The sequence below is a fragment of the Rhododendron vialii genome, chromosome 13a (genome assembly GCF_030253575.1).
Source record: "Rhododendron vialii isolate Sample 1 chromosome 13a, ASM3025357v1".
Taxonomy (NCBI): Eukaryota; Viridiplantae; Streptophyta; class Magnoliopsida; order Ericales; family Ericaceae; genus Rhododendron; species Rhododendron vialii.
This window is the reverse complement of record NC_080569.1, coordinates 1,535,865-1,560,277: the sequence shown is the minus strand read 5'-3', so window position 1 is coordinate 1,560,277 and position 24,413 is coordinate 1,535,865. Positions and strand designations below refer to the sequence as shown.

Below are 24,413 nucleotides of genomic sequence, written 5' to 3'. Positions count from 1 at the left end.
GTAACTTCTGTGGATGTAAATGAGGAAATCGTGAAAATCACTACCCTAAAATGAAAACCTGTCAAGAAGATGGAAAAATCCCCGGTGGCTTTTTAACGATATAAATACATGGGGGTTAGAGGACTCTCAAATACTTTCTTTATTTTGTAAACATTAGTAGTAGTTCCATGTCCAAAATCAAACTACTAATGGGAATTTAATACAACACTAAGGCTCAATTTGGATTGTAAGAATCTTGAGGAAGAATGAAAATATGATGCCTTATGTCCATGAGTCCGACATTTGGAAGAGACAGAAACGAAAATGTGATTCTATACTTCCATGATTTCTATGTAGGAATTATTCAATCAAGAATCACATTCCTATATTAAGTGAAAATCTGATCCCTTTCTTACCCCGTGATAATGTAAGAATCCTAGCTCAATCATTAAAAAAAGGAAATGTTGACCTTAATAAATTTCTAAAATAAGTGTTTCCTATACAAGATCATTAAATTAATTCCAACACCATAATAAAATAACTCCAGGTACTAAATTCCTAAGAATTTGATTCTTAGTAATCATATTCTTATTCCTACTCAAAAGAAGTCTAAGGAATTTGTTTCTCAGTAATAATTTTCCTATTCCTACTCAAGATTCCGATCATCCAAACATATCCTAAGGGGAGGTAATACGCGTGATCAACCTCATGGTTATCTCTTGTTGATATTATTGTTCACTAATACCCTGTTTGATCATTAAAGTGTTCGCATTCAACTTTTTGACAAATGCATACCCATCTCATTTGCCTAACCTAACTAAACAAGAGAAACATCATTATCACAGCCAAGTGTTTTTTATCCTCCAAGAAATTTAAGGGTTCCTATCCTCCGTTACTTATCAATTCTCACAGCCAACCTATTGAAGCAATACCATGATCACCTATCTTTACTACTGTATTCCAAAAGCTTTTCCCCTCTAAATTGGAATAAATCCAGTGAGCTGAAGTACAATCGACGTGTCTTCACATTCAGCTAATCAAAAGGCCTCTCTACCCCACAAAAAAGTGGTCATTATATCCACTGCACATTGCTAACTATATAAAGGTAGGACATCATAACGGAAGAAAATTTTATATACCCCTATTTTTCGCTGCCAAGTATACCCAAAAGAGGCAGCAAATTAATGGGAACCATGTAGTTTCTTAACAGAATGTCTACCCTATACATCTCTCTAGTCCTCTATGCTTTGCGATGTCCCAGGTCACAGCTCGGTTTTAGATCAACGAGTCAAATCAGGCCAAGTAACGGAACATGTTAGGGTTCTCCTTGTCCCTTTCCAAGTAGTCACGGGTAATCAAATCTTCAATCCGCTTCTTGATTGCTTTGAAGTCAGGCTGCACAAGCAAATTGGTTAATAACATATTAGATCATGCTTAAAAAATCTGAACCCAGAGAAAATTCACCAAAATAGAGAGAAGCCCCAACTTTTTACCCACCAAAACAAATTTCTTGTACCAGAAAAGGGATAAAAACACTTTTCACATCATATGTAATACCTTGAACATGCGGCTCAACTGCTCCACACATTCCATGACCAACTGTTGATGACCCAAAACTTTGCGACTCTTCATTATTCGGACAATTGAGGCGTCTATACTGTAACGTCTGTCCTTGTCAACATCTTCGACCACCCTTTTCCTTTCATCCACCGGAGGAAGAGGAATCTGAGTCAACAAATAATTTTTTATGATCTCAGGCACAAACAAGTGAGGGAGGAGGAGGTGAAGCAGGTTTAGGCAACATGAAATACTAAAAAGAGCAGATATTTTACCCTGATCCTCCTCATTTTGTCCGTAAACTTGGAGTTGAACTCAAAATTGTCATTTGGAGTGACAGTTTTAGTGTTAGGTTCCTTGATAAGAATTTTGTACTTGGCGCACGATAGAGACTGAAGCAACCTTACTAAATCATCGTCAGCCAAATTCAATTGGGTCTTGATCTCTGAATAACTCAATCTATCTGATTGATTGAATAGCAAAAGAGCTGCAGCCTGAAAACCAAAAGTTTAGGCCAAGTTCAATCCCAGTGTCACAATAACTTTCTATTGTTCAAATAGCTTTTTACCTGATAAGTCCCCACAATCAGCTCTATAGGTCTTGGCACAAACTTGCCATTTATGTTGCAGGTACCCAATGAGTAAATCCACGTAAGCTTTCTATGTTTTGTTATCGTTCGATAGAATTCCTTGAAAACCTCAACACACTTCACCTAAGAAAAGGGGGCAAGGAGGAAATCAGATGCCATCATAACAAGTACTACAATCATTAGATCATTTCTGCCTTTAACTGATATAGAAGTAGTAAATCATTCTATCCTACCATCTCTGCAGGGAGACTCAGATCACAGGATTTATAACTTGGCCAGAACCCAGTTGTAAGGACAGTAACAGAAAAATCAATTCCTGGATTTGCATTTGGGTTATTGCCGAGATATTCCTCAAAGCGGTTTTGATTATCCCTTGCCAATGTCAAATCGGTAACCTGGGAAAAACACAATCAAATGTCAATCAAATGTCAACAACAGTGACAACTAACAACGTCCAAACAGAAGATCAGGGTGTAAGCAAGCCAAGTTGACTCACCATCCCCTCCATTTTCGATGTGAACTGTCCACCACATTGTTGCTTCAGCTTTGTCAGGATAATTCTTTCATGATCATCATTAGCACTCTTGTCAAAAAGAAGTCGACGAGAAAGCTTTTTCCTGCAGAACAATAAAAACAGATAAGTACTACTAATTGCCACCTTCAGAAGGACCTTGCAAAAAGGGAGCGTTCCATTCGAAACAAGTTGAATCGTACTAGACTACTAGTACCTGTAGAATTCAGCGTAGAGGTCCTTATCACTAATATAAGCAAGCAACTTTACCACCTGAGGAAATAAACAAAATGCACTGGTCAGAAGTACCATGATAGGTCTGTACAGTGTACCCATATATAACAACAAAAGCAGAACTTGAAAGCATAGCAACAAGAATGTTACCTTATCCAATGTTTCCTCAATGGCTTCATCACTCAATTTTTCATTGCCACCTTTCTTGAGGATGTTATCACAAAATGAAGCCAGCAGCTCCGCACTCGAGCATCCAGAAACTTTCTTGTTGCAGAAAACCTCAAAAGCCTCTTTCAGTGACTGGGGAAGAGAGAATAGTGTGAGCTTTTGAAGGGGAGGGGAATAAGAACCGCCAAAGGATCCAACCCATAAAATGACACTTCGAAACAAACCTTGTGAAAGAGAGAGTGGTTTCCAAAACAATCATTCACATAGGAAAAATACTTGTCATGCAGCTCAATTACTTTCCTGATAAAAACCTGAATAAGAGATGATAGCATCAGTTTCTACACTTCCCAACTGTAACTAAGTTAGATGCTGAATGCATAGGCCATGAAAGAATTACCTGCTCCTGTGAGCCAACAGTAAGCTCCGCCTGTGGAGAAATAAACGTTAGCCCTCAGAAGTTAAAACAATAATGTAACATAACCGCACATGATTCCAAAGAAATCCTATCATTATTCTTTCATTCATAAACTAATTATCCAGCCAATTCTATGACCTTTACTATTTCAACATTCACACTTTCCCTTTTCCCTGACTGCGAGTGACTGCATGTGGTGGTGGCTGGTGAGGTAAGGGGAGAGGGAGGGGGTTATGTGGGGTGGGTGTGAGGGTGAGGCTAAGTGCTTCTCGAACTTTTTGGTGTGGGGGATGGGAGGAAGCACAGCAAAGCATACATGTAATAGGCTGGAAGGTACTTAACAAGGTTTGATCCCCAGTATCCAACAGTTCAACAAATGCACAAGAAGCATAGATGGTAAACCAGAATAAACTGACAAAAACTGAAGAAGTTGAACATACAACTGAACTATAAGTGCGGTGCTTGTGGATGTGCAACCCACTGAACATTGCTTACCGCATTACTCATAGTTCACATAGTTTGTATGGACTATTCATGTCTGATTCCGAGTGATCATCTTCCCTATTCTTTGCTGGCTTGAGAATACAGATAATTTAAGTATCTGTTTCCATTAACGTACTGCATAGGGATACGAATTGTCAGTATCCCATATCCATAAATGAATGTCCTTCCGATGGATGCAACCCTTAAAAGATAGAAAGAGAGAGAATGGAGGCCCCCAAAGATGTGATAATATCAAATAAAGACAAGGGACGAAGAGGGGTGAGTGGGAAGTTAACCTATATTGAACTTTTTCCCATTCAGGTAACTTGTGTCTAAGAAAGATAATCAACTCAAACTGAAAGTGAAGTCTACTAATGCTTGGAATAAGACCAAGATCACATTTTCAAGTCCCATTTCTAAACGGGTCCTGCTTGACTTTCAGCTCAAGTGGTCAGGGACTCAGGCTGCTTTTGATTGGCCTAGCGCGAGGTCTTGGACTTTCAAGTCCTACACTAGTTATAGAGCCTTTCTGTCAGAACACCTTTAAAGTATACTACTACCTGTAAGGAGCCACAACGGAATAGGTCAGCTAAAGCTAAGTCAAGTATTCGCAGCGAATTTCCTAGGGCACGAGTGATGCAAACATTGGTGAGAACTCAACCAATGGGGCGCGACTTAAAGCCATAAATCACAAGGATATAACAAGCACAAAACCAACCTGAAATTTCTTTCTACCTTGACAAAAACTCAAAAGACAGAATACATGTGAACAACCCTTCACATAGGTAAGGCAATTACTTCCTACAAGCTGTTTTTTTTAGCAGCAATTTTATTTATTAATCTTTGAAATTGTTACAAAGACTAACAGGAACAAGGAGAACGACATTACTTCTTATGAAGCTTAGAGATCATGAAAACTAACTAATGGAAGACAAGGTGATAACTTAAAAGTGAAATACCAGCAACTAAGGAGTGAGGACAGTGACAATTGGGAACTAAGGAATGAGGACAGTGACAATTGGCACGTTTGCTAACTCTATAAAACAAACTGAAAAGCGGAGTCTATGAAGCTACCCAATGGGCTTAAATTTAGTCACAATGTCTCATTAATGGCAACTGGCTGAAAATTACTCACCCGTAGCCATCCGGAATACAAGTCGAAAGTTACCTCGAACTTAGTTGACTACAAAAAGTACAGCTTGGGACAAGACCCTCAAAATGCCTTTCAAATTAAATTCAATCTAATACTGATGGTACTTCTCAAATTCCTTTTTCTTAAATTTGAGAGAGCATATTTGGTCCCAGGTTTGTTTTCAGTTTTCAAGGTATCATGGCATTGCGGATAACTCAGTACTCTTCCTAATTGGGTGTCCAACCGAGAGACCGAAAACTCTCCAGCTCAAGTGCACGTATTTGTGATATCCCCTAACTATTTTTGACGAGTAACTATTTAGTTTGAAGGTACCATAGGTTATGCTCTTAAGGCACAAAAATTATCAACCGAAATGTATATAACAGTAACTTTACTCCATAAGGACAACCATTTCGCTCCATAGGAAAATATTATACGTACAAGGAGAATCATGTAGTAAAAAGGAAGGAAAATGATATTGACCTTGTTACTTGCCGCTTCTTCAGCCTGTTGGACCAAGGTTGTACCTTCAGCAGTAACATGCTGCATAAGGAAACCCTCACGAAGTGTCAGAGAGAGAGAGAGAGAGAGAGATCATGAAAAATTAAAGACAGACCTGTTTAAAAATACTTGCAACCGGATCCAAGCCTTTGGGAACTTTACTGAATAGCCTATACATTCTAGAGAGATCCTCAACCTAGGTTTAGGAAACAAAGTAGAGATATTATTCACCATGTATGGCTTTACTCCAAATGGTTATACAAAAACAAAATTCAGCAACAAATGGAAGCAATTTCTATTGATACCTTGTCCTCTCTAAGCAAAGCACGGCATCCAGAATGCTCCTTTTCAAGAAGTTGGGTGGTATATACCACCAACAGCTCATTTTGCACTTTCTACAAAAGATATATCAGACAAAATTAACACACATGCAATGCACAAAGAGGAGGAAGAGGAGGCAGGAAACTAATGTATGGTGACACTAGTTGAAATTCAAGCTCTCATTCTTCAGGGGATTGGACGTAACTGAATGAATTGATGGCCCAGTCGTCTATGAGATGTAACTGAACATTCCATAAGCATGACTACAACTTTGTCTGTCAATGGCTAACTTTCTCTTACAAATAATTCCAACTGCTTCAAGCTCTTGAATCATATAATTTTGTCGACTATATGGAAAACATCAGATAATTTTGTTCAACATAGAAAAGGAACCATTACAATAAAATAAAAAAAAATAAAAAAAAACCAACCTCAGTCACCAGATTTTCAACCTACAAATATGAATTATACCGTCTATTTGATTTTAGACAAAACAACAAATATAGCTAACTACAATCAAACTTTATCTAAGTATCCATATTCTCTTAAGCTACCAGTTCAGGGTCCACGGGGATCACACTGGGACTCTCTATCTATATCCTCAGCGGTCATCTCCATTTCCACACTTAATGAAACCATCACATGATCCATATTTCGTGAACAAGATCCACATTCTAACCATTATATGGGGTAAAAAATTTACCTCTACTAGCTTTTGTTCACTGCTCGAATGCAAATAATGAGAAACTCTGTCCTTCTCCTTTTTCAAACATTCTTCAGCCTGATGTTTACACGTTCACTGTCAGATTCCATCCACATTGATAAGAAAATCACAATTAGATTAATACATATTATTCCAAACCTTGAACATATAATCAGGACAAGAATCTTCAACGATCCAGTTTGATGCTTTCCGAGAATAATAATCAGAAGAATCCTTAAGCAGTTCATCTTCAAAGTCATTTTCATAGTATTCCATCAGTGACATTCCAATCTCAACATATATGTCCAGTACATTCTTCAATAAAGCTCTGTCAATTTGGTCTCCCTCCCGTTCTACGTCAATCTGGCCATAAGCACTGGGATTAACCTCAAATGGTCATGAGACACAGAAAATTGTGCCATGCTTTAAGCAAAAAACTTACAAGTGCGATAACAGCATCTCGGACTGCAACCTTTAACTCCTCGTAAACCTGGAATTCGAATGAAAATCACCACTTATGATCAGAACTGCACAAACAATTACCTTAAAACATACTTCACAAAATACTTGACCACTCTAGTATGAGATCTACAAATAAAATATGAATTGAAGGCATGACATAAACCAGGGACAAACCAGGTCACGGAAGCAAGTCAGTCCAACTTCATAGAGATTAGGAAGTGTTCTTCTAGTGATAAAGTAGCGATCAAGATAATGGAAGAAGCGCGAAAGCCACCTGACCATAATTTTGTGGTTTGCCCATCTTCTAACAAGCTCCTTGAGCAAAAATTCACCATGCTTCTCTCTTAGACATGGCAACACCTATTAAGGAAATCAATGTGTCAGTAAACATATGCTTAGTATCTTTTACATTGCATGCCAACAAGCAGCAACAATGTGCATCAGACGTAAAAGCATAAACAAGGAAATATTCAGCATACACAAAAGGTCAAAAATAAAAATAAAAAATCAACCAATATCCTCACCGTTGAATTAATGTGTTCTTCGAAAGCCTCCTTATACTTGTCGTAGAGCTGTTGGGAATAATCATTAGGGGGCTTCTGGGTGCACATGTTGTATATAGTACTGTCATCATAGTTAAGGAAAAAACAGCCCATTCAGACAACAAATATAAATTTCTCAATACTTTCTGCCCTTATTCTATTCCTCCATACAATATTAAAGGACTAATTGTAAGGACAAGTGCAAGGTAAAACACTAAGGGATACGTGTAGAGCATCATGTATTCTTCAGAGCTGAAATGCAACTCTGGCTCCTCTTCTAGAATTCTCTTCAGTTTTGCGATTCCCTTAACCATAAACTCCCAACCTTCCGCCAACTCAATAATCTTCAGCTGATTCATTGTGGCTTTTGCACCAATCCCTAAACACTGGAATCTGCAAATAACATAATTGCATCATCACTAAGACATCGAACAATCAAGAAGATAATGAAGCTAAGTGAAACTCCGCCCCAGACACAGTAATAAATCTTAATTCTAACTTTTCCTTTTTCTGATTCATGTGAGGAGTGAGAGAAAAAGTGCACATCGATGCATGCCCCAAATGGATATAAATCCACATGCTTGCGGTTGCAAAGGTGCTTCGTTAACTGAACAGTTAGCTTGCAACCATAAACAAGCGGTTTGAGTAAATAAACTTGGGGTATTACTGTGTCAAAAATGCCAGCTCATCTAGAAGCCATAGCTGTTAATATGCATGATACTAAATTCACAAAACCAACAAATTGTCAAATTTAAAAATTGAGAGCGGAAGCATAAGTGTATGCAGAATTCGCGGATTAAAAAAAAAAAGTGTATGCAGTATTCATGCCAATTGCCTGAAGTGTCAAATAGGTCATTCATAGCAATACCAATGCCCAAAGTAAGTTTGAAGATTTAACCACAAATGAACACACAAAACTGATCCAACACTATAGCTCTGAACTAAGTCACACCATGTGCATATGCATGAGTGAGCAGAGAGCAAGTGTGAAAGCTGTTTTCCAAAAAACATCCCAAACTACTAAGAGCGAGTATTGAAAGCGCAAGCCCATAGCAAGGCTTGCTATCGGGAGCGGAGGGTCCTAAACGACTAAGGGGTTGAACACCATAATCCACACGTATATCTGGAACAGTTTTTCAAATACAGCATTCTTATTACTGGAAATTGACTCGATAGTTCGTCAGAGTTTCCGGTTTTCACACTACGCAGTGCAGTCCAGAGTCAACAATGGTCAAGCAGATATATAACGTATATAACGTAAAAGAGCAAAGGTTTGATGGTTCGACAATGTTCGCAGAAGATAAATATAAACAGATACTGCTCAAAGAAGATTTAAATATCAACACATTACATCAAAAAAGACGCACAAACAGAGCATGCATACGCAACAAACACACGCCAAAAGGCCCGGAGATCATTAAAACAAAAACCTAGAAAGTGGAAAGAGTGGTTAAAACCCTAGAAAGTTATCGGGGAACAAAATATTCGGAAAAAAACGCCGGTGAGTTCAACAACCGACTGAAAGCGTAATCAATGTAGTGTGATAGATGATGCAGCATAAAGACAGTTGTAGTAATGTAGAGATGGATGGAAAGGGCGGTGAAATCACAGGCGATTGAAGCTTGAAGAAGGCCTAATAGAGTACCTGAGTGTTGGAGAGATGCTCAAAAACCCTAACCCTAGAGATCGCAACTGCCGTCTCCTGTCACCGTATAGAGAGAGGGCTTGAGAGGGAAGGCGGTGGGGATATGAGGTAGCAGTAGGCTACAGAGGTTTTATAAGCTGGCAATTCAAAAGGGTGAAAAGGGAAATTTATTAATTACACGGACTGCCAAATCAACTTTTTATTTTATGCAATTTTGTTTTATCTTAAATTCATTCATTAGTGATAAAGTGCAAGAGTATGTACCTAGTATATTTCTGCTAATTAAAATAAGTATTTATTTTTTAAATTAAAGGTAATGTATTATGAGATAATGATTTATCTTGTAAAATAAAAAATAAATACTTTAAAAATAAGAATCTTAGCGGAACGGGGCCTGAGTCTATTTTAAAAGGAGTCAAAAAAAGCCTAAGAAAATTAAACTAGTCTCTTTTAAAATGAGTCGAGATTACGCTAATGTTTTGATATATTTTTATTTAATTTGTATTTTTTTTTTGCTTCATGTACTTGTTCAACCTATATAAAGGTTATATATTTATAAAAAAAAACATATATAAAAAGTTAAACACGTATTTATTTTGTGTAGAATAAAAAGTACGATAGAAGAACATAGATTATATTCAAAAAATACCATATGTGAAAAAACATGATGTGAATGTTTCTAGTTGAGGATCCAAAAAATAATAATATGTTCCTAGTTTGAAAAGAAAACTAGGTTGCTAGAGAACAATATGTACTAGGAATTACCCGTGCCAGTGCTTGAAGGCACGACGCAATATATTTTGATTTCAGTCTAAAAAAGTATTATTTTCTAAGAATCATACTCATCCACACATCCAACTCCTCCCAAAGTCCACATTTTTAGTGAAGTGACAAAAAACGTCCACCTAATAAATTCCAACAAACGCATTTAAGAAAAATAAGATAATATACACAAAATGAAACCAACGCAATCCAATCCACCAAGGTATTTTCATATAAAAAAATGCATTACATTTAGCAAAAGCTTCCTAAAAAAATAATCTTGGTAGGTTGTTTCTTTACATAAGTACAATTAGGAGTCAACTCATCATAGTGCTGTTGGGCTGGTGTTTCATGCTAGGTAATCAAGAGAACGAAGGGCAGAATCCGCTGCAAAACGATTTGTACCAGAGTGAGGACCTCCCAGCTGAGGAAGGGGAGTTTGTTGAACCTTGGAGGCTATACCCTTAGAAGCTCTGTTAATTTAACGTACTTTGATTTAAGTTTTCATAAGTGTTATCACATTTGTCAAATTATATTTCATTTTGTCGGTTTGTAAGACAATAAAGTAGGTTTAAATTTGGTATTTGAGGGAGAGTCTGCACCCTATTATGTACTCAATTGACAATTGCCTTACTTTGTTAAAGGAACCCTATTGCATAATTTCTTAACCACGAAGCAAAATTCAAAATTTTAGACATCCTAAACTTTAACCCTTGCATACGCCAATGGTCAACACAGATCCAGTGTGCACCTCGTCTTTCTCTCTCTCTACAAACCAAATCCAATCATTTATTTCAATCGTGAAATTGATAGGATAGGATATCCAAGACATAAACCCATTACTATTTTTTTTTTCAAGCAAAATGAGTTTTCACACTACCTTTTTATTAATTTATATAATTTTGTTATTTTAATCCACGTAAAAGTATCAAGATGTCATTCATAAAAAAGTGAATGGAAAAATAAGCATTATTCAGTAATTTCACATGAAAAATGAAAAAATAAGGGGTGCATGAGAATAAAAGAGAAATGTAAAAATCATTTCTCTCCTTAAGAATAATAAAAATAGTTTATGGGTTGATTACCAGGGCTAACATAGTCATTTTGGCAATAATTGTTAGCCTTTGTTCCCTTTGATTTTTTGATTTGTTTTTATTTAATTTTTTCGCATTCGTTAATTTTGCACCGATTTTTTTTGTGCAATATTCATTCGTCCATATGGGAGGGATTTGAAAAGTACAAAACTATGATTTTAACTTTTAACCAAATTCTGTTTTTGAAAATATCCCAAAAAAAGCATAAAAATCAGTTTTTTGATTTTTTTCGAAAAGTCAAAATTGAGCAAAATTCAATTTGTTTTTTTATACCTTTTGAATTATTCTCGTCAAAACGCATTAATAATCCCGAGGGTGTGGTTGAAATTGGGCAAATGCAAACAAAATTTGGATAAGAACAAGGCAGGAAAAAACCGGGGGAACAAGGGCTTATTAGTAAACAAAAAAATACTCATAACCACCCTAAAAAAAACAAGCAGTATTAAAAACGGGTCAGGGTATCCAACCAACACGCGATTCGAGTCCCAGTTTTGGCGTTGTTACCTACTACTCACTTCCCTCCTTCCATCCTATCCGGGCCCCCAATATCGACCCGTCACCATCTCCGGTCCTGGCTAAGTGGCTAGGGCACAGAGTCGATTTTCGTTCAGTCACCGTCACCGTATCTGTAGATTTCACGGCATCTAAACATAGACTGTATCCATAATCCATCTGTACGTGTCTGTCTCTGTGAAAACGCAGTCACGAAACCCTAGCCCTAGCTATAACTCCGAACGATTCGGTCGCTAGCACAGGGTGGAATCCTAATGCGCGAATTGGTTCGATCTTTTGTGCTGGGTTCAGTTGTTAGGGTTGACGACAATGGAGGTGCTGAAGGAGAAGAACCGATTGCAACTGGCCGTTCGCGATGGCTCCAAGCCGTCGTCGTATCAGGACCTGTTGCTGTCCCAGAAGGAGCTCGTTCACAGCCAGATCGATCAGCTCCAGAACTTGGTCCTAATGCAGTGCAATCTCACCGGCGTCAACCCCCTCTCCCAAGAGATGGTAGATTCTTTTGTTTCTTTTGCTTTTATTTTACTTATTTCCTCTCTCTCTTTTTCTTGCGTTATTTCTGTTATTGTATGTTTGGTTTGTGAGAAAACGGTGGGAAAACGAAAGGAGAAGAAAAGAAAATAGTGGATTTAATTGGGGTCCCCGGTAGTGGACGGTAGGATTGGTCCCCAGGATTAGTTGAGGTTCGCCTAAGCTGGCTGAACACCTGAGTTATCAAATTAAACTCACCCTAATTGAAGTCAAAATTGTAGATGTTGTTCTTTATTTGGTAGAGGAACCAGTTTAAGTTTCAAACTATTAACTGTAGGTTGTTGCTTTTTTGGTCATTCCAAATTTCAGAGGGTTGACATTCATTTGTTTTTTTCCCCTTACAGTGTAGATGGTAAGGAGACATCATAAATATAGTTGCAATGTAACATATTTTGGTAGCTGTTTAAGAGGGACGTGAAGATGCCGCCAACTTTGGACTTGTTAATGTGGGACAGAACCTGATGGATGAGCAATTGCCAATTGGTCTTGTTTGTTTGGTTGATTAGTGGGAGTTAAACTTGATGTTGGTAGAAAAAGGATGGAAATATGAGGTTCTGCATTTGTATAGTTTTTTTTTTTTTATCGACGTAGGATGCAGATCTTTGGAGTAGATGGCTTGATAGGGAATACAACACATTTGTTGGAGTTTGTCCCACATCGGTTAATTATCTCCTCCAAAAACTAGAACATGAGCCTGGACAGCCTCTCCCCTCATTGCCAATTGGTTTTGGGTTGTATGCTTTAACAACATTCAACAATTACTTCCGTTCCCCTCCCCGTCACAAACACCCACCCAAAGAGGTGGAAAGAAAAGAAGAGAAAGTAAAATGTTGGTCATGCTACTGTTAGTGAATGCCCGGGACAAGGCTGGTAAGAGTCGGTTTTTTGGCGCATGACCACTTCAAAATATTTGACTGTATTTGGCTGAATCAAAACTGCTCAGATTGTGTGTTTTGCTGCATCAATCTCCTTATTTGGGCTTAATAATATATGTTCATGGTTGCGGTCTGCGGTAGAATTAATTCTACAGGAAGGAATCCAGCTGTGGGGTTTATGACTGACCAACTGTTTATCATGAAACTTTTCATCTGGAAACAATGGCAGTTGATGATTACACGAACTATGGTAGATTCGCTAGCGTTCTAATGGTCTAGAGGCTTCGGTGCTCTTTTATTTTTTGGTCAGCCTTGTCTTCAGAGGTTACTATGGTCAAACCTCATTCTCTTGGTATGGGGCTTCCCCTTGTTTTCCAGTTCATGGTATGGGGCTTCCCCTCGTTTTCCAGTTCAGATATACGGCATTTATTAGTTATCTGTAAGAGATTAACCCGGAATTTCCTGGATTCGTCTCAAGCAACTGTGACTATTTTTATTTATTTTGTAAAGTTGGCATACAGAAAGATATTGTGAACAATGGAAGCATTGAACCGAAGCATGTCACAGGAGTGAGGTTGAACTCTTGCTTCTTCTGTTTCCATTGGTTTGGAGTATTTCTGCATGTACTGTGGATTACCAGTTCCCTAGTTAATACGATTTGAGCTGGTGCCAGGTTATGTTGTTTTACGAATTACTTGGAAGGAAAGTGTCAATGACCAAATATGATTGTTAAAACATTTTATGTTTTATATATTCTGACTACTGTTTTTTCTTTTCATTTTACGTTAATGTGCAGGCAGCAGGGGCTTTGTCAATTAAAATTGGTAAGTGCTTTTGTTGCGCTCTTAGTAGTTAAATGCATGATCTGATCATTTTGTTGGAACTTGCTTGGTGTTGACTTTATATCAATGAGGAATCAAGTTTCATTTAAATTAGTTCATTTAGGATTTTTGCGTTGAAATGCCTACTAACCTATACATAAAAGTTTATATTACACAGTCTGTGTGTAGATGTATAAAGTGTGTAGATGTATAAAATTAAAGTCTGTATGGTTTTGTATTGACAGAATTATTTTCTTTTGCCACTCACGTCACGTGTTCATTAGCTATGCTTATTGAAGCAATTTTTAACACATTCTAACTGTTTAAAATCAGGAATTCGTTGTGTTCGATTAGATTTTCCCATAATCTCTGGTGATTTATTTTTATGATGATAAGTTGATAACTAGTGTTTTTCATTAACACAGCACACAATTTGCTCTCTTGTATAGATAGTACTGAAGATTAGGAGAAATTGATTTTGCAGGCAAAAGACCTAGAGATTTGTTGAACCCGAAAGCTGTGAAGTATATGCAGTCAGTTTTCTCAATTAAAGATGCAATCACCAAGAAGGAATCTCGTGAAATCAGTGCTCTTTTTGGTGTTACAGTTACACAGGTGTGTTATATTTTCCTTCATCGTACTTTGCTTATGTATTTATTGTCAATTATTATTTGATTAAAACTTGTGCAATAAAGGGCCTGAATTGGGTATCTACGGTCTTTCTTTTCTTGATTTTTCTTTTTGAAACATATGAACAGATGGGAAGATGGATTCCCCACACCCCCCCCCCCCCGGCTTGATTCTTTGTCAGGTCCTAGTTGCTCTCCGTTGCATCAAAATGATTCTTCCATCAAAATTAACATCTATATATTTATTTCTTTTTATATTGAGCTTGGATTTTGCCTGAAAAAGAGGAAAAAAGGAATTGCTTTTTACTCGAGATTGTGACATGCTCGTGTGTCCTGGTGGTTTCTGTGGTTGTCACCTTTGATTTGTAGCCATTTTTGGGGTTAATTTTTATGTTATTTGCTCTAAGCAAAGTGATTACGAGTATTCAAGGTTGCTGAACATGTCATCTGGGATAAACCTCGGATTACTTACACCTCTTCCTTTTGGATTCATAGGTTCGAGATTTTTTTACCAGTCAACGTTCAAGAGTTAGAAGATTGGTTAGGTTGTCAAGGGACAAGGCACTGAGATCTAATACGGCTACGGAGGAGCACGATTGGGACCCAATGAACACTGATCCCTCAATGCCTATTTATCCTGTTCCCTTGATGGTGCAAGATGCAGCCCCAATTAATGCTGATCCAACAATTCCAACTCATCCAGTTCCCTTAAAGGTGCAAGATGGTGTCCCCATGAACACTGAACCCACAATACCAACTTTTGTAGTTTCCTCAAAGGTGCAAGATGGTGTCCCAATGAACACTGAATCCACAATGCCAACTTTTCCAGTTCCCTTAAAGGCGCAAGATGGGGTCCCATTGAACACCAATCCCTCATTGCCAATTTATCCAGTTCCCTTAAGCACTGTGGGGCCTGTTAGCAGTGAAGAAGGACCTTCTTGCTCCACACAGGAGGAAACTATACCTGGTTTAGATGATGCTGGTAGACATTTTGTGGATAATATTTTTAGTTTGATGCGGAAGGAAGAAACATTTTCTGGGCAGGTGAAATTGATGGAGTGGATCTTGCAGATTCAGAATTCTTCCGTACTTTGTTGGTACTCATCACTTAAATCCTGAACATGGAAAAACGTTGTACCTGGTTGTGGGCTTGCTCCCCTGACCTTGTTGCTCTCTTATGTTCTCGCAGGTTCCTAACTAAAGGTGGTGTTATGATTTTAGCGACATGGTTGAGTCAAGCAGCCAGTGAAGAACAAACAAGTGTTCTCGATGTCATTCTTAAGGTATATAATAGGAGTGGAGGACATGGTTTACTTTTTCACTCTGACACTGAAGCTTAATGGTTGATTAATGGGTCATTACCAGGTTCTTTCCCACCTTCCTCTACACAAAGCTCTCCCTGTACATATGTCGGCTGTACTTCAAAGCGTAAACAGTTTGCGGTTTTATAGGACATCAGGTGTGTTTTTGCTACAAATTCTTTTTCTTTTCCTCTCAGCTACTGCTCTTTATACATATCCATATGCCTTATGTCATGATGCTTTGCAATGCCTATCAGAAAAAAGAAAAGGAAAAAAAGATGCTGGTAAGCAAAGGTATTACATTGGAAAGCATCGTGATGGGCTCAAATAGTTGTCTCAATGTTTATTGAACACCTATTTACATTATGTTTTTCGGCATCACATAGTACTGCTGAAGTGGAGGTTTAAATCTGAATATCATATATATTGTGTGCATAACACAGTATTTTGGTAGAACATGAAGTACAATAGAATAATGGTTAGTTAAGGGCACGATAAGAGCTACTTTTTGTTGATATGATTTGGACGTATCATATCTCTCAGCGAAATCTATTCTGAATGTAATGTTTGGTCTTCGTTTCCTAAATATTGTACGCATAAAGAGGTGGGATAAATTTGTGCTTCAGCTTTGTACTTTGTGTTCTCTTGTCATTTTGGATCTCAATCTCATTTATCTGATTTGAAGACCAGACATTTCAAACAGGGCAAGGTACCTGCTATCTAGATGGAGCAAAATATTTGCAAGAAGTCAAGCTATGAAGAAGCCAAATGCTGTAAAATCCTCAACTGATGCACAGGATGAGATGCTGTTGAAGCAGAGGTAATAACATTTCCTATTATATAACCTGCATTCCCCCCCATCCCCCGACCCCCTATCCCTGCAGGTATCAAAGGTTCACATAACTACATTTCCCCTAATTATTCTTTTACTACATGCAGCATTAGTGAAATTATGGGTGCTGAATCATGGGAGTCCAAAATTGATGTGCCTGTAAGTGCTGTAAACTGTATACTTTCCAGATCATTCTTTTTTGAATCTTGTTTCTTGAGAGATAATTTTAATTATATTTCCTTGTTCTACAGGAAGATCCTCTTGCTCCCTCATTTGAAGGGTCAGAAAACTTCAGGTATGAATGTATATGAATTCTGTCAGGTGCATTTGTTTTTTTGGGTAAATTGAAAATTCCATTGAAAGAGCAAACAATTCAGAAGCAGACAATACAGAACACAAGGAAGGCTTACCTTCCGATTACAAAAATCTACCCTCCACAGCAAACTAAAAAAGAGGGGAAGAACAATTAGTAGGGATTTGTTTACTAAGTCTTCTCGTACATATTTGGTGGTTGTGGGGCATTAAGCATGATTTCGTGTGCAGGAAATTTGAATCTCCGCAGCAACTGAAACTGCTCCCAGCACCAGCTGATGATTCTAGTAAGAAGCTTATCAGAGGTGTATCTTCATCCCGTATCCTAAACATTTCTTTATTTCTTTTGACTCTTTCCGAAAGTACCTTATATGCTTCAAGGAAATATATGTGAAAGGACTGGAAGTAGAATCTATGTGAGTATTATCTTTGATTGAACTGTCCCCATAAACATACCAGAGTCCTTGTGGTAGTAAATATCCATGATCCTTTGAAGAAAAAGGAATTTATGCTTTGTTTGCTTTACAACTCAAAAAGAATTTTTCAAAAAATTTCCCCTAGATTTCCCCTACTTTCAACATTTTTCTCTCTATCTCTCTCCACTTATTACCCCTACTATTTTTCAAAAAAAATTTCAAAAACCAATCCAAAGTCCAAACAAGGCATTAGCCATTAAAATACTACATTGTTTGCCATAAATAGCCTTTGTTTTTGGAATCCAACTGGTGCCAAACAAATCATTTTAACTATTTCCCTTCAGATACCTCAGAGAAGTCATCTTCTGCCCATCTAAAATCTTAACCGATAACCCATTTCAACCAAAACCCACCAGAGATGGCCTCACAACTAAGAGATTTTCTGATTCCACTTTCTTTTCGGTTAAGCTGATCCATAGAAATGTTTGATTGTTGTCATGGTGTTATCTCTGTATGCTTGTCTAGTATTTGTCCAAATTGCTAGATACATAAGTCATGCACATGATATTCCCTTTTCTGCTTTGCGTATGGAAGTACATGGGTGAATTTCCTTAGCTAGTTATAGAAACTAGAGAGCGGAGAAAAGTTCTTCTGGTGGAACAACCTGGCCAAAAATCGGCTGGAAGAAGCCTGCCAGTTGTGAGATCGTTAACTGCCAGTCAAGGGCGCCCACTATCGGCAGATGATATCCAAAAAGCAAAAATGCGTGCTCAGTTCATGCAAACCAAATATGGAAAGTCTGGTGCCTCTTCTAGTGAAGGGCACCAAGTAAAGACTGAAAGTCCAATCAAATTTTCCTCTTCTCCGGCCAGAACTTTGCCTTCCAAAGCTCATGTTCGGCCTCAAGTTGAAGAACATAAGGAGCCTGTGGTGCTTCCCCAGCAAGGTTCTATTCAGCAGGAAACTCCTAGTGGTAATAAGAAGAATTTAGACTTGTTTGAACCTTTGTGGAAGAAGTGCAAGAGGGTCCAGATCCGATGGCAGACACCAGCAGGTACATTTGCTTCTAGTGCTCCGTCATTAATTGTTTGCAATGTTTGTCAAATCATTTTGGTGATGAAAGAACTAGCCCTTTGCAAGAGAAATAAAATACTCTTTTTCTTAAAGGTCGTCATTAGGGGATAGTTATTTTGCAGTATATTAACATAAGAGAATGAACATCTTCTCTTATAACATGCACTGCCGCTAGTTTCTTTCATTCTTCTTATCAGTTAGAATCAAATCTTGAAATAAATTTCTTTGGTGGAAAACTTGAACATCTGTTTATTTCTAAATTATATTTTCAGTCATCCAAGACCAAGAAAATATAAAAATTATGATTTCACAGTTTCATGAATCCTATTTCAACAATACTTTCGGGCAAGGATTATTGGTAACTTGGAGAGCTATGGTCAAGCTCTTGATTCAAATCACTAAAATGCCACCATCATCAAGGAAATCTTGGTAGATTGTGTTTCCAAGGAATTAGGATGTACTTGGCATTGGTCCATTACTTATTAACAAACAGCAAATTTCTTGTGAGGAATCTTAAAATCATTGAATCATCACCCCTCCCCATCGGGTGAAGGTCAGGACTATGTCATGGATGGTTGTAGCTAAGGTGTACCACACATTAATCCATGCATAACCAGCATACTGATCTAATGGAGTAAAAGTTTGAGATTTTTTTGTTAATTATTTCCTACTGTGGTTTGGAAACTTATGCTCGTTTAAGAAACAGGAAATTCTCAGGTGCATTTGCAGTTGATGAAAATTGGTCATCCTGTCGTTTCTTGCGGTGAATTTGTGATCATTTTCTTGGAAAATGTGATCATTTTGTTGTTACTGGAGATACATCGAATGTCCACTAATCCGACTTATTATACCGCATTAAAAAGAAAAAAGCAGAACTGTGATTGGCAGTCGCCAGTCACCTTTTTCTGTTTTCTACTCTCGGTTCAACAGGACATGTGTTTTTGTCACACAGATATCAATTTTCACTTAGAAGCATTCGTTTAGCTAGTTCTGAAGTGGATTTTTTATATTATCTACAAGCTCGTTCAATCTCCACACTTCTCTAAGATAAATCCATTTCCATAACATGTACTCTCTTTAGGTGAGTATGCCAATGGTTCATACATAATACAGTTAAACTGAACTCTCTGCATTGGGCTGCAAAAATGCAACAATGTCAATCCTCAAAGCATGGATTAAAGTATAAAGAATAACCACGCATTGTGCTGACGACGCTTCCATTTTATGTATGTATTCCCGAAGTCATGGATATGGAAGTCCATGACTTATACATGTATTAGCAAAATGTAGATGTACTGCTCCAATGTATTGAAACACATTTATTAGCAAAAGGTAGACGTACTGCTTCAGTTTATTGAACTCACACCGCATCCAAACAGTTACGTATGTCAAATAACAAGCTCTCAATTGCCCCTTTGGTGTGAAGAAACTTAATGAAATTTCCAATGTTACAAGTCCGCACGTGGAAAAAAAAAAGAGAGCTCTCACTCGCCCTTTTGTGGGAAGGAATTCAATAAAAGTTCCAGTCTTCAAGTTCGTTCAATTACCTCACGGCAGAATAGGAAAATGAGGAAGATAACTTGGCATAACGAAGTCAGTAGATCAAGGGACGCAACTTGTTGAGCTTAGCTCAAGTTCTTGAATCACGGCACCTTCACGAGTGCCAATTTTGTGTTTGAAAAGGTTGGCTGATAATCTTTTGGCACTCTAAGCCTTTTTGTTGTTGTTGTTGTTGCCAATATTGTATACATTAGCGGGGGTTAATGAGGTGTTAGAGTTAGCAAGGGGGGTCAAGAGGCTATCCATAGCCCTGGCCCCCAAAGCCCGCCCCTCGTGGGGTTTGAACCAAGGCCTCCACGGAGGGGGGAAAGGAGACAACCAACTGCACTAGTTGTGGTTTCTCACTCTAAGCCCCTCTAAGCCATTCAATACGTAGGATTTTGGCTGATTTGTGTGGGTGTACTTTTTTTTTTTGGATCTGAACCAGGGTGTACTTAAGGATGGCAGTTTTTCTTCTTAATTTGGATGTTGGCCTACCACAGTTTGGAAACCAAGTATCAGTGGAAATGTTCAATGGAAGGGTTATTATCAGAAAAGCTAGATTGATTGTCTCCACCTTTTTACTCTCCTATTTTTTTCTCCCTTGTAAATACGTTAACAATTTTGTTGATCCAAACACAACCTAAATGGCTGCTTGAAATGGTAATATAAAGGAAAATTCAATTTCCAAACCATTCCTTAGGTGTCTTCTTCTGCCACAGAAAATGAAGCGACAAAATGACTACCCTGAACTTAGAGCAGATAATAACTAGCTGCAAGAGGGACACGTTAAAATTTCGAAAGTTTCAACTCTGAAAGCTCTTTCAAAAAATAAAACATAAAATACTGTGAATGCAAGCAATTTGGCTCTTATCCTCTCTTCAGTTTCCTTTTATGCTCAAATGGAGATTCTGCAGATATCAGCTTCCTACCCATTTTCTCTCTCTATTATGCAGAAGTAAGAATCCATGATGCTTGGAGTGTTGGCACAGGAGAGAACAGCAAAGATGTTGAAGTTCAGAAAAACAGAATACGTAGGGAAAAGGAAATCATTTACCGGACGTCTCAGGAGATTCCTTCGGATCCTAAGGAACCTTGGGACCGCGAAATGGAATATGATGACAGTTTAACCCCTGAAATACCAACTGAGCAGCTACCAGACAGTGATGGTGTGGAAACAGTGGTTTCCCCTCGGGAACAAGAAATCAGTAATAATGGAGTTTCTGCGGCCCCTGATTCAACTCAGAACGGTACCCGTAACATGGCGGAACCGGACCTTGAGTTGCTTGCTGTGTTGCTGAAAAACCCTGAGTTGGTATTTGCATTGACATCCGGTCAAGATGTAGGGAGCTTGTCAAGTCAGGAAACTGTGAAGCTTCTTGATATTATTAAGGCAAATGGGGTTGCTGCCTCACTCGGTAGTTTAAGTGATGGGTTAGGAGGCAGCGGCAGAAATAATGCTGAGGCGAATGTTCCAGTTTCTCTTCCTTCCCCAACTCCTTCCAGCGATCCTGTAACGGTGCGTTTGTTTATGCACATGTTGTACAACTTTTTCGAGAAATTATGGACTTGTATATATCCTATTTCTTATTCTCTCGATCAGTTATCTAGAATTAGTGAGCAAAATGTGGAAACCATTAAGCTTTTTTTTTTTTTTTGGAATGGGAGATGTAGACTGCCAAAACCCAAAAGGTCTGTGGTCAGTGGCTTTCTTTATCTCCCATGTAGAAAACCCACCAGGTTAGCAGAGGTCAAATAAGGCATAACTCACGCACAAAGGCTGTGTTTGGATTACGAGTTTACGACTGAAAGAAAAAGGTTAGAAAACATTAGATTGTGTGCTGACAGGAAATTTGTCAAGGCACTTGACACTTTCTTTTTTAATTCCACATTCTTGATCCAAACAGAGTCTTATGAAACTCAAATAATGATCGGAGTGTGCCGAGTTCAAATCTTGTTGTTTGAGTGAGTGAATAATTACGTTCCACGTTAATATCTCATCACTGATTATTTAAATTGTTTCTTGTTTTTTTTTTTCTTCTTTTTTTTGATTATAAATGCAGAGTGGATGGAGACCAACGGATGTCAGTAGAAATCCCTTTTCACGGCAAAGTGCAACAGCCAACAGAGAAACTACTGCTGTTTCCATTCCTTCACAGGAAAATCTTCCCATCAACATGATGGCCCAACAACCAGTAATGCCTCAGTTTTCAATGCCCCAGACAGCCGCGTTTTTGCCGGAAAACCGGCTGCAGCCGCCTGATTTTTCCCGGTTGCATCAGACTGCTGCCACCAGTTCTCCAATAAATATAAATACGGAAAATATAATTCCCCACCGCAGCTCACCATTGCCGCCCAATTTGGCGGCGGCGATGTGGGCTGACACCAACTCTGTCTATGTCAAGCCAGCACCAATCTCAATCACGATTAATGGACCAGGGAGAGAGCACCCATCCGTTGCATTTCCTTCCGGCCCCTTGCCGCCGCCACAGCGTACCGCCACTGTACCCGAGTCTCTTCCTCTGCCTCCAACAAATTCTTGGAGAGTTAATCAGGACAATTACTATAATCCATATATTGGAGATTCTCATCCAAGAAATCAATTTGTGGGTGGTGGGTCTGAGTTCGAGTGGGATAGCCCAACTAGATCATCAACCGAGTACGTAATGCCTGGACGGAACTATCCGGAGCCCAGAACAAACATGGGTACGGGTGGTCACGATTATAGGTATGAGCCTGACCACCACAACCACCGGTCAAGACCACCACCGCGTAATAATTCGTCTGGGCACCGGGATTATTACGATAGGCATGGAAATAGAAGGTGGCGTGACGACCGGAGGAGATAGGGAAAAAAAAGTGTCCAAAGCTTTTTGTTGGGTAGGCTGAGACTCAACAGATCGATGTTTGATTAATATTCACAATTTTTTTGTCAGGAAACATGAAATCTAGTGAAACAATTTTTGATGATTTTTGGCTTTATGACCATTTGTGATGATTATATGTGCAAACACAAAAGAACGTCGCCGAGAGAAAAAAAAAACACACGAAAGAACGTTGCCGAGGGAAAAAAAACACACAAAAGAACGTTGCCGAGAAAAAAAAAAACACAAACGCGAAAGAACGTCAAATAGGATTAAGGACGCCTAAAAGGCTAAAAGTTATAGTAGTAGTAAAAAAGAAGCGAAAAATGGGTCTGGGCCGGTTTGAGGTTGCAAGAGAGTTTGAGAATTGTTGTCGTTTTGGCCCTTTGGGGTCTCAAAATTTAATTCATCTCTCTGTGCACGGTTTTCAATAAGTTTTTGCTTCAGTTATTACTTTTATTTCTGTGTCTATTTCTCTCCACTCATTTTCCGAAAAATCTCCTTTAAAATCCAAACCAAACCAAACAAAGCAAAGCTGTACTCCTAGGGGCGAAATACTGTTGAGTTCTAGCCTTACAAGCGGGCCTGACTCATTCTTACCTGGTAGTATCATTTTGTGTACCAAATATATATACCACAGGTTCTGTTCATTGTTGTATGATGCTTGTACTTATTAATAATACAGTAAACGTGTTAAAATAAGTCGACTTAAGCAAGATCCTTAATTGAGGTTAAAATTTGCTAGAACAGTGCCAGAGTGTTTGATTTTGGTAGAGTTGATAAGGTATACCACTAAAATTCGATTGGGGTGAGCCATTGCAGAATGTCCCAAGTAACTTACTATTTGTTAAATGTTTGATGATCTAGACGATCGAAAATCACACTTGGATCTCTGTAAGAACTCCGTGCATTCGTTCATTTCTCTCTCTCAAGCATTCACGCAGCTCGTGCCAAAATGAATGCCGGGTGACTAGCGGTTGTTGAGGACATTTTTATTTATTTCGACTAATTGATTTGACAGATAGAAAAGAAAAGTCTCCACTTTTTTGTCACTATTTATCTCTCATAAAGCCAAGATTAAAAGAGTACGTAACGAGGGCATAACTTTGCTAACCGGTTTACTGTGTAGGGAGTTTATGTAAATTCATGAAGCTAAGTTATATCAGTGTATTTAACCGATACATCGGGGTGGTATTTTGATATTTACCCAATAACGAATCGAATAATCTACAAATACTAGCAACCGATGTTAACTTGTACCATCTATTAGATACATGGTGAAAACTGGGTGAGCCGTGAATGTTTCTTGATTGTTCCTTACGAGTTACTATATTTGTTTTCTAAGAAAAAGATTTTTATTAATCTCCGAATCCGAAAACAAAAAAGATTAAAATGACAAGGGCAATTAAAAATTAAAATTACTTTAATCTCCAATACTACATGAGACCTAAGCGTTGGCCAATGATCAACAAAAATCCAGAACCCCCAAACCTAAACCACCTACCTATCAAAAAAAAAAAAAAAATCTAAACCACCGCCGGAACTGGGAACCTTCCCCTGTTGCTGCCCCTAATTGATAACGATGCTCCTCCATTGATGATCGCCACT

At 38.3% G+C, this 24,413-nt stretch overlaps 2 protein-coding genes across 3 annotated transcripts; one reads left to right on the top strand and one right to left on the bottom strand.

Annotated features, from left to right (window-relative positions):
- Positions 1-937: 937 nt before the first annotated feature.
- LOC131315116 (cullin-1-like) lies at positions 938-9,373 on the bottom strand. 2 transcript variants are annotated; one of them, XM_058344189.1, is made up of 20 exons: positions 9,243-9,373; positions 7,823-7,990; positions 7,580-7,679; positions 7,230-7,415; positions 7,036-7,083; positions 6,753-6,956; positions 6,594-6,671; positions 5,875-5,964; positions 5,685-5,765; positions 5,552-5,611; positions 3,436-3,465; positions 3,263-3,349; positions 3,021-3,170; positions 2,854-2,909; positions 2,622-2,742; positions 2,359-2,520; positions 2,105-2,248; positions 1,812-2,030; positions 1,537-1,704; positions 938-1,374 (listed from the first exon to the last, which is right to left on the bottom strand). In XM_058344189.1, exons 2-20 carry the CDS (start codon positions 7,954-7,956, stop codon positions 1,273-1,275), a joined length of 2,220 nt encoding a protein of 739 aa, XP_058200172.1. In that variant the 5' UTR covers positions 7,957-7,990; positions 9,243-9,373; the 3' UTR covers positions 938-1,272. The 2 variants fall into 2 exon arrangements, with proteins under 2 accessions (XP_058200172.1, XP_058200173.1); XM_058344190.1 differs by having other exon boundaries at positions 7,823-7,983; positions 9,243-9,367.
- A 2,223-nt stretch (positions 9,374-11,596) lies between these two features.
- Positions 11,597-22,911, top strand: LOC131315115 (homeobox protein LUMINIDEPENDENS). The gene is made up of 13 exons (XM_058344188.1): positions 11,597-12,103; positions 13,814-13,841; positions 14,323-14,453; positions 14,963-15,564; positions 15,657-15,750; positions 15,833-15,926; positions 16,459-16,588; positions 16,708-16,759; positions 16,852-16,895; positions 17,144-17,232; positions 17,954-18,382; positions 20,898-21,460; positions 22,005-22,911. Exons 1-13 carry the CDS (start codon positions 11,921-11,923, stop codon positions 22,788-22,790), a joined length of 3,225 nt encoding a protein of 1,074 aa, XP_058200171.1. The 5' UTR covers positions 11,597-11,920; the 3' UTR covers positions 22,791-22,911.
- Positions 22,912-24,413: the final 1,502 nt, after the last annotated feature.

What these genes read in the sequence shown, in the direction of transcription:
- LOC131315116 (XM_058344189.1), bottom strand. Translation starts at nt 7,956, where the DNA reads ATGAATCAGCTGAAGATTATTGAGTTGGCGGAAGGTTGGGAGTTTATG. An exon ending in TGACTTGCTTCCGTGACCTG is followed by an intron (nt 7,084 to 7,229) that starts GTTTGTCCCTGG and finishes TTCGAATTCCAG; the next exon opens with GTTTACGAGGAGTTAAAGGT. An exon ending in TTGCAAGTATTTTTAAACAG is followed by an intron (nt 5,612 to 5,684) that starts GTCTGTCTTTAA and finishes TTCCTTATGCAG; the next exon opens with CATGTTACTGCTGAAGGTAC.
- LOC131315115 (XM_058344188.1), top strand. Translation starts at nt 11,921, where the DNA reads ATGGAGGTGCTGAAGGAGAAGAACCGATTGCAACTGGCCGTTCGCGAT. An exon ending in TTCTCGATGTCATTCTTAAG is followed by an intron (nt 15,751 to 15,832) that starts GTATATAATAGG and finishes GGTCATTACCAG; the next exon opens with GTTCTTTCCCACCTTCCTCT. An exon ending in AGTCCAAAATTGATGTGCCT is followed by an intron (nt 16,760 to 16,851) that starts GTAAGTGCTGTA and finishes CTTGTTCTACAG; the next exon opens with GAAGATCCTCTTGCTCCCTC.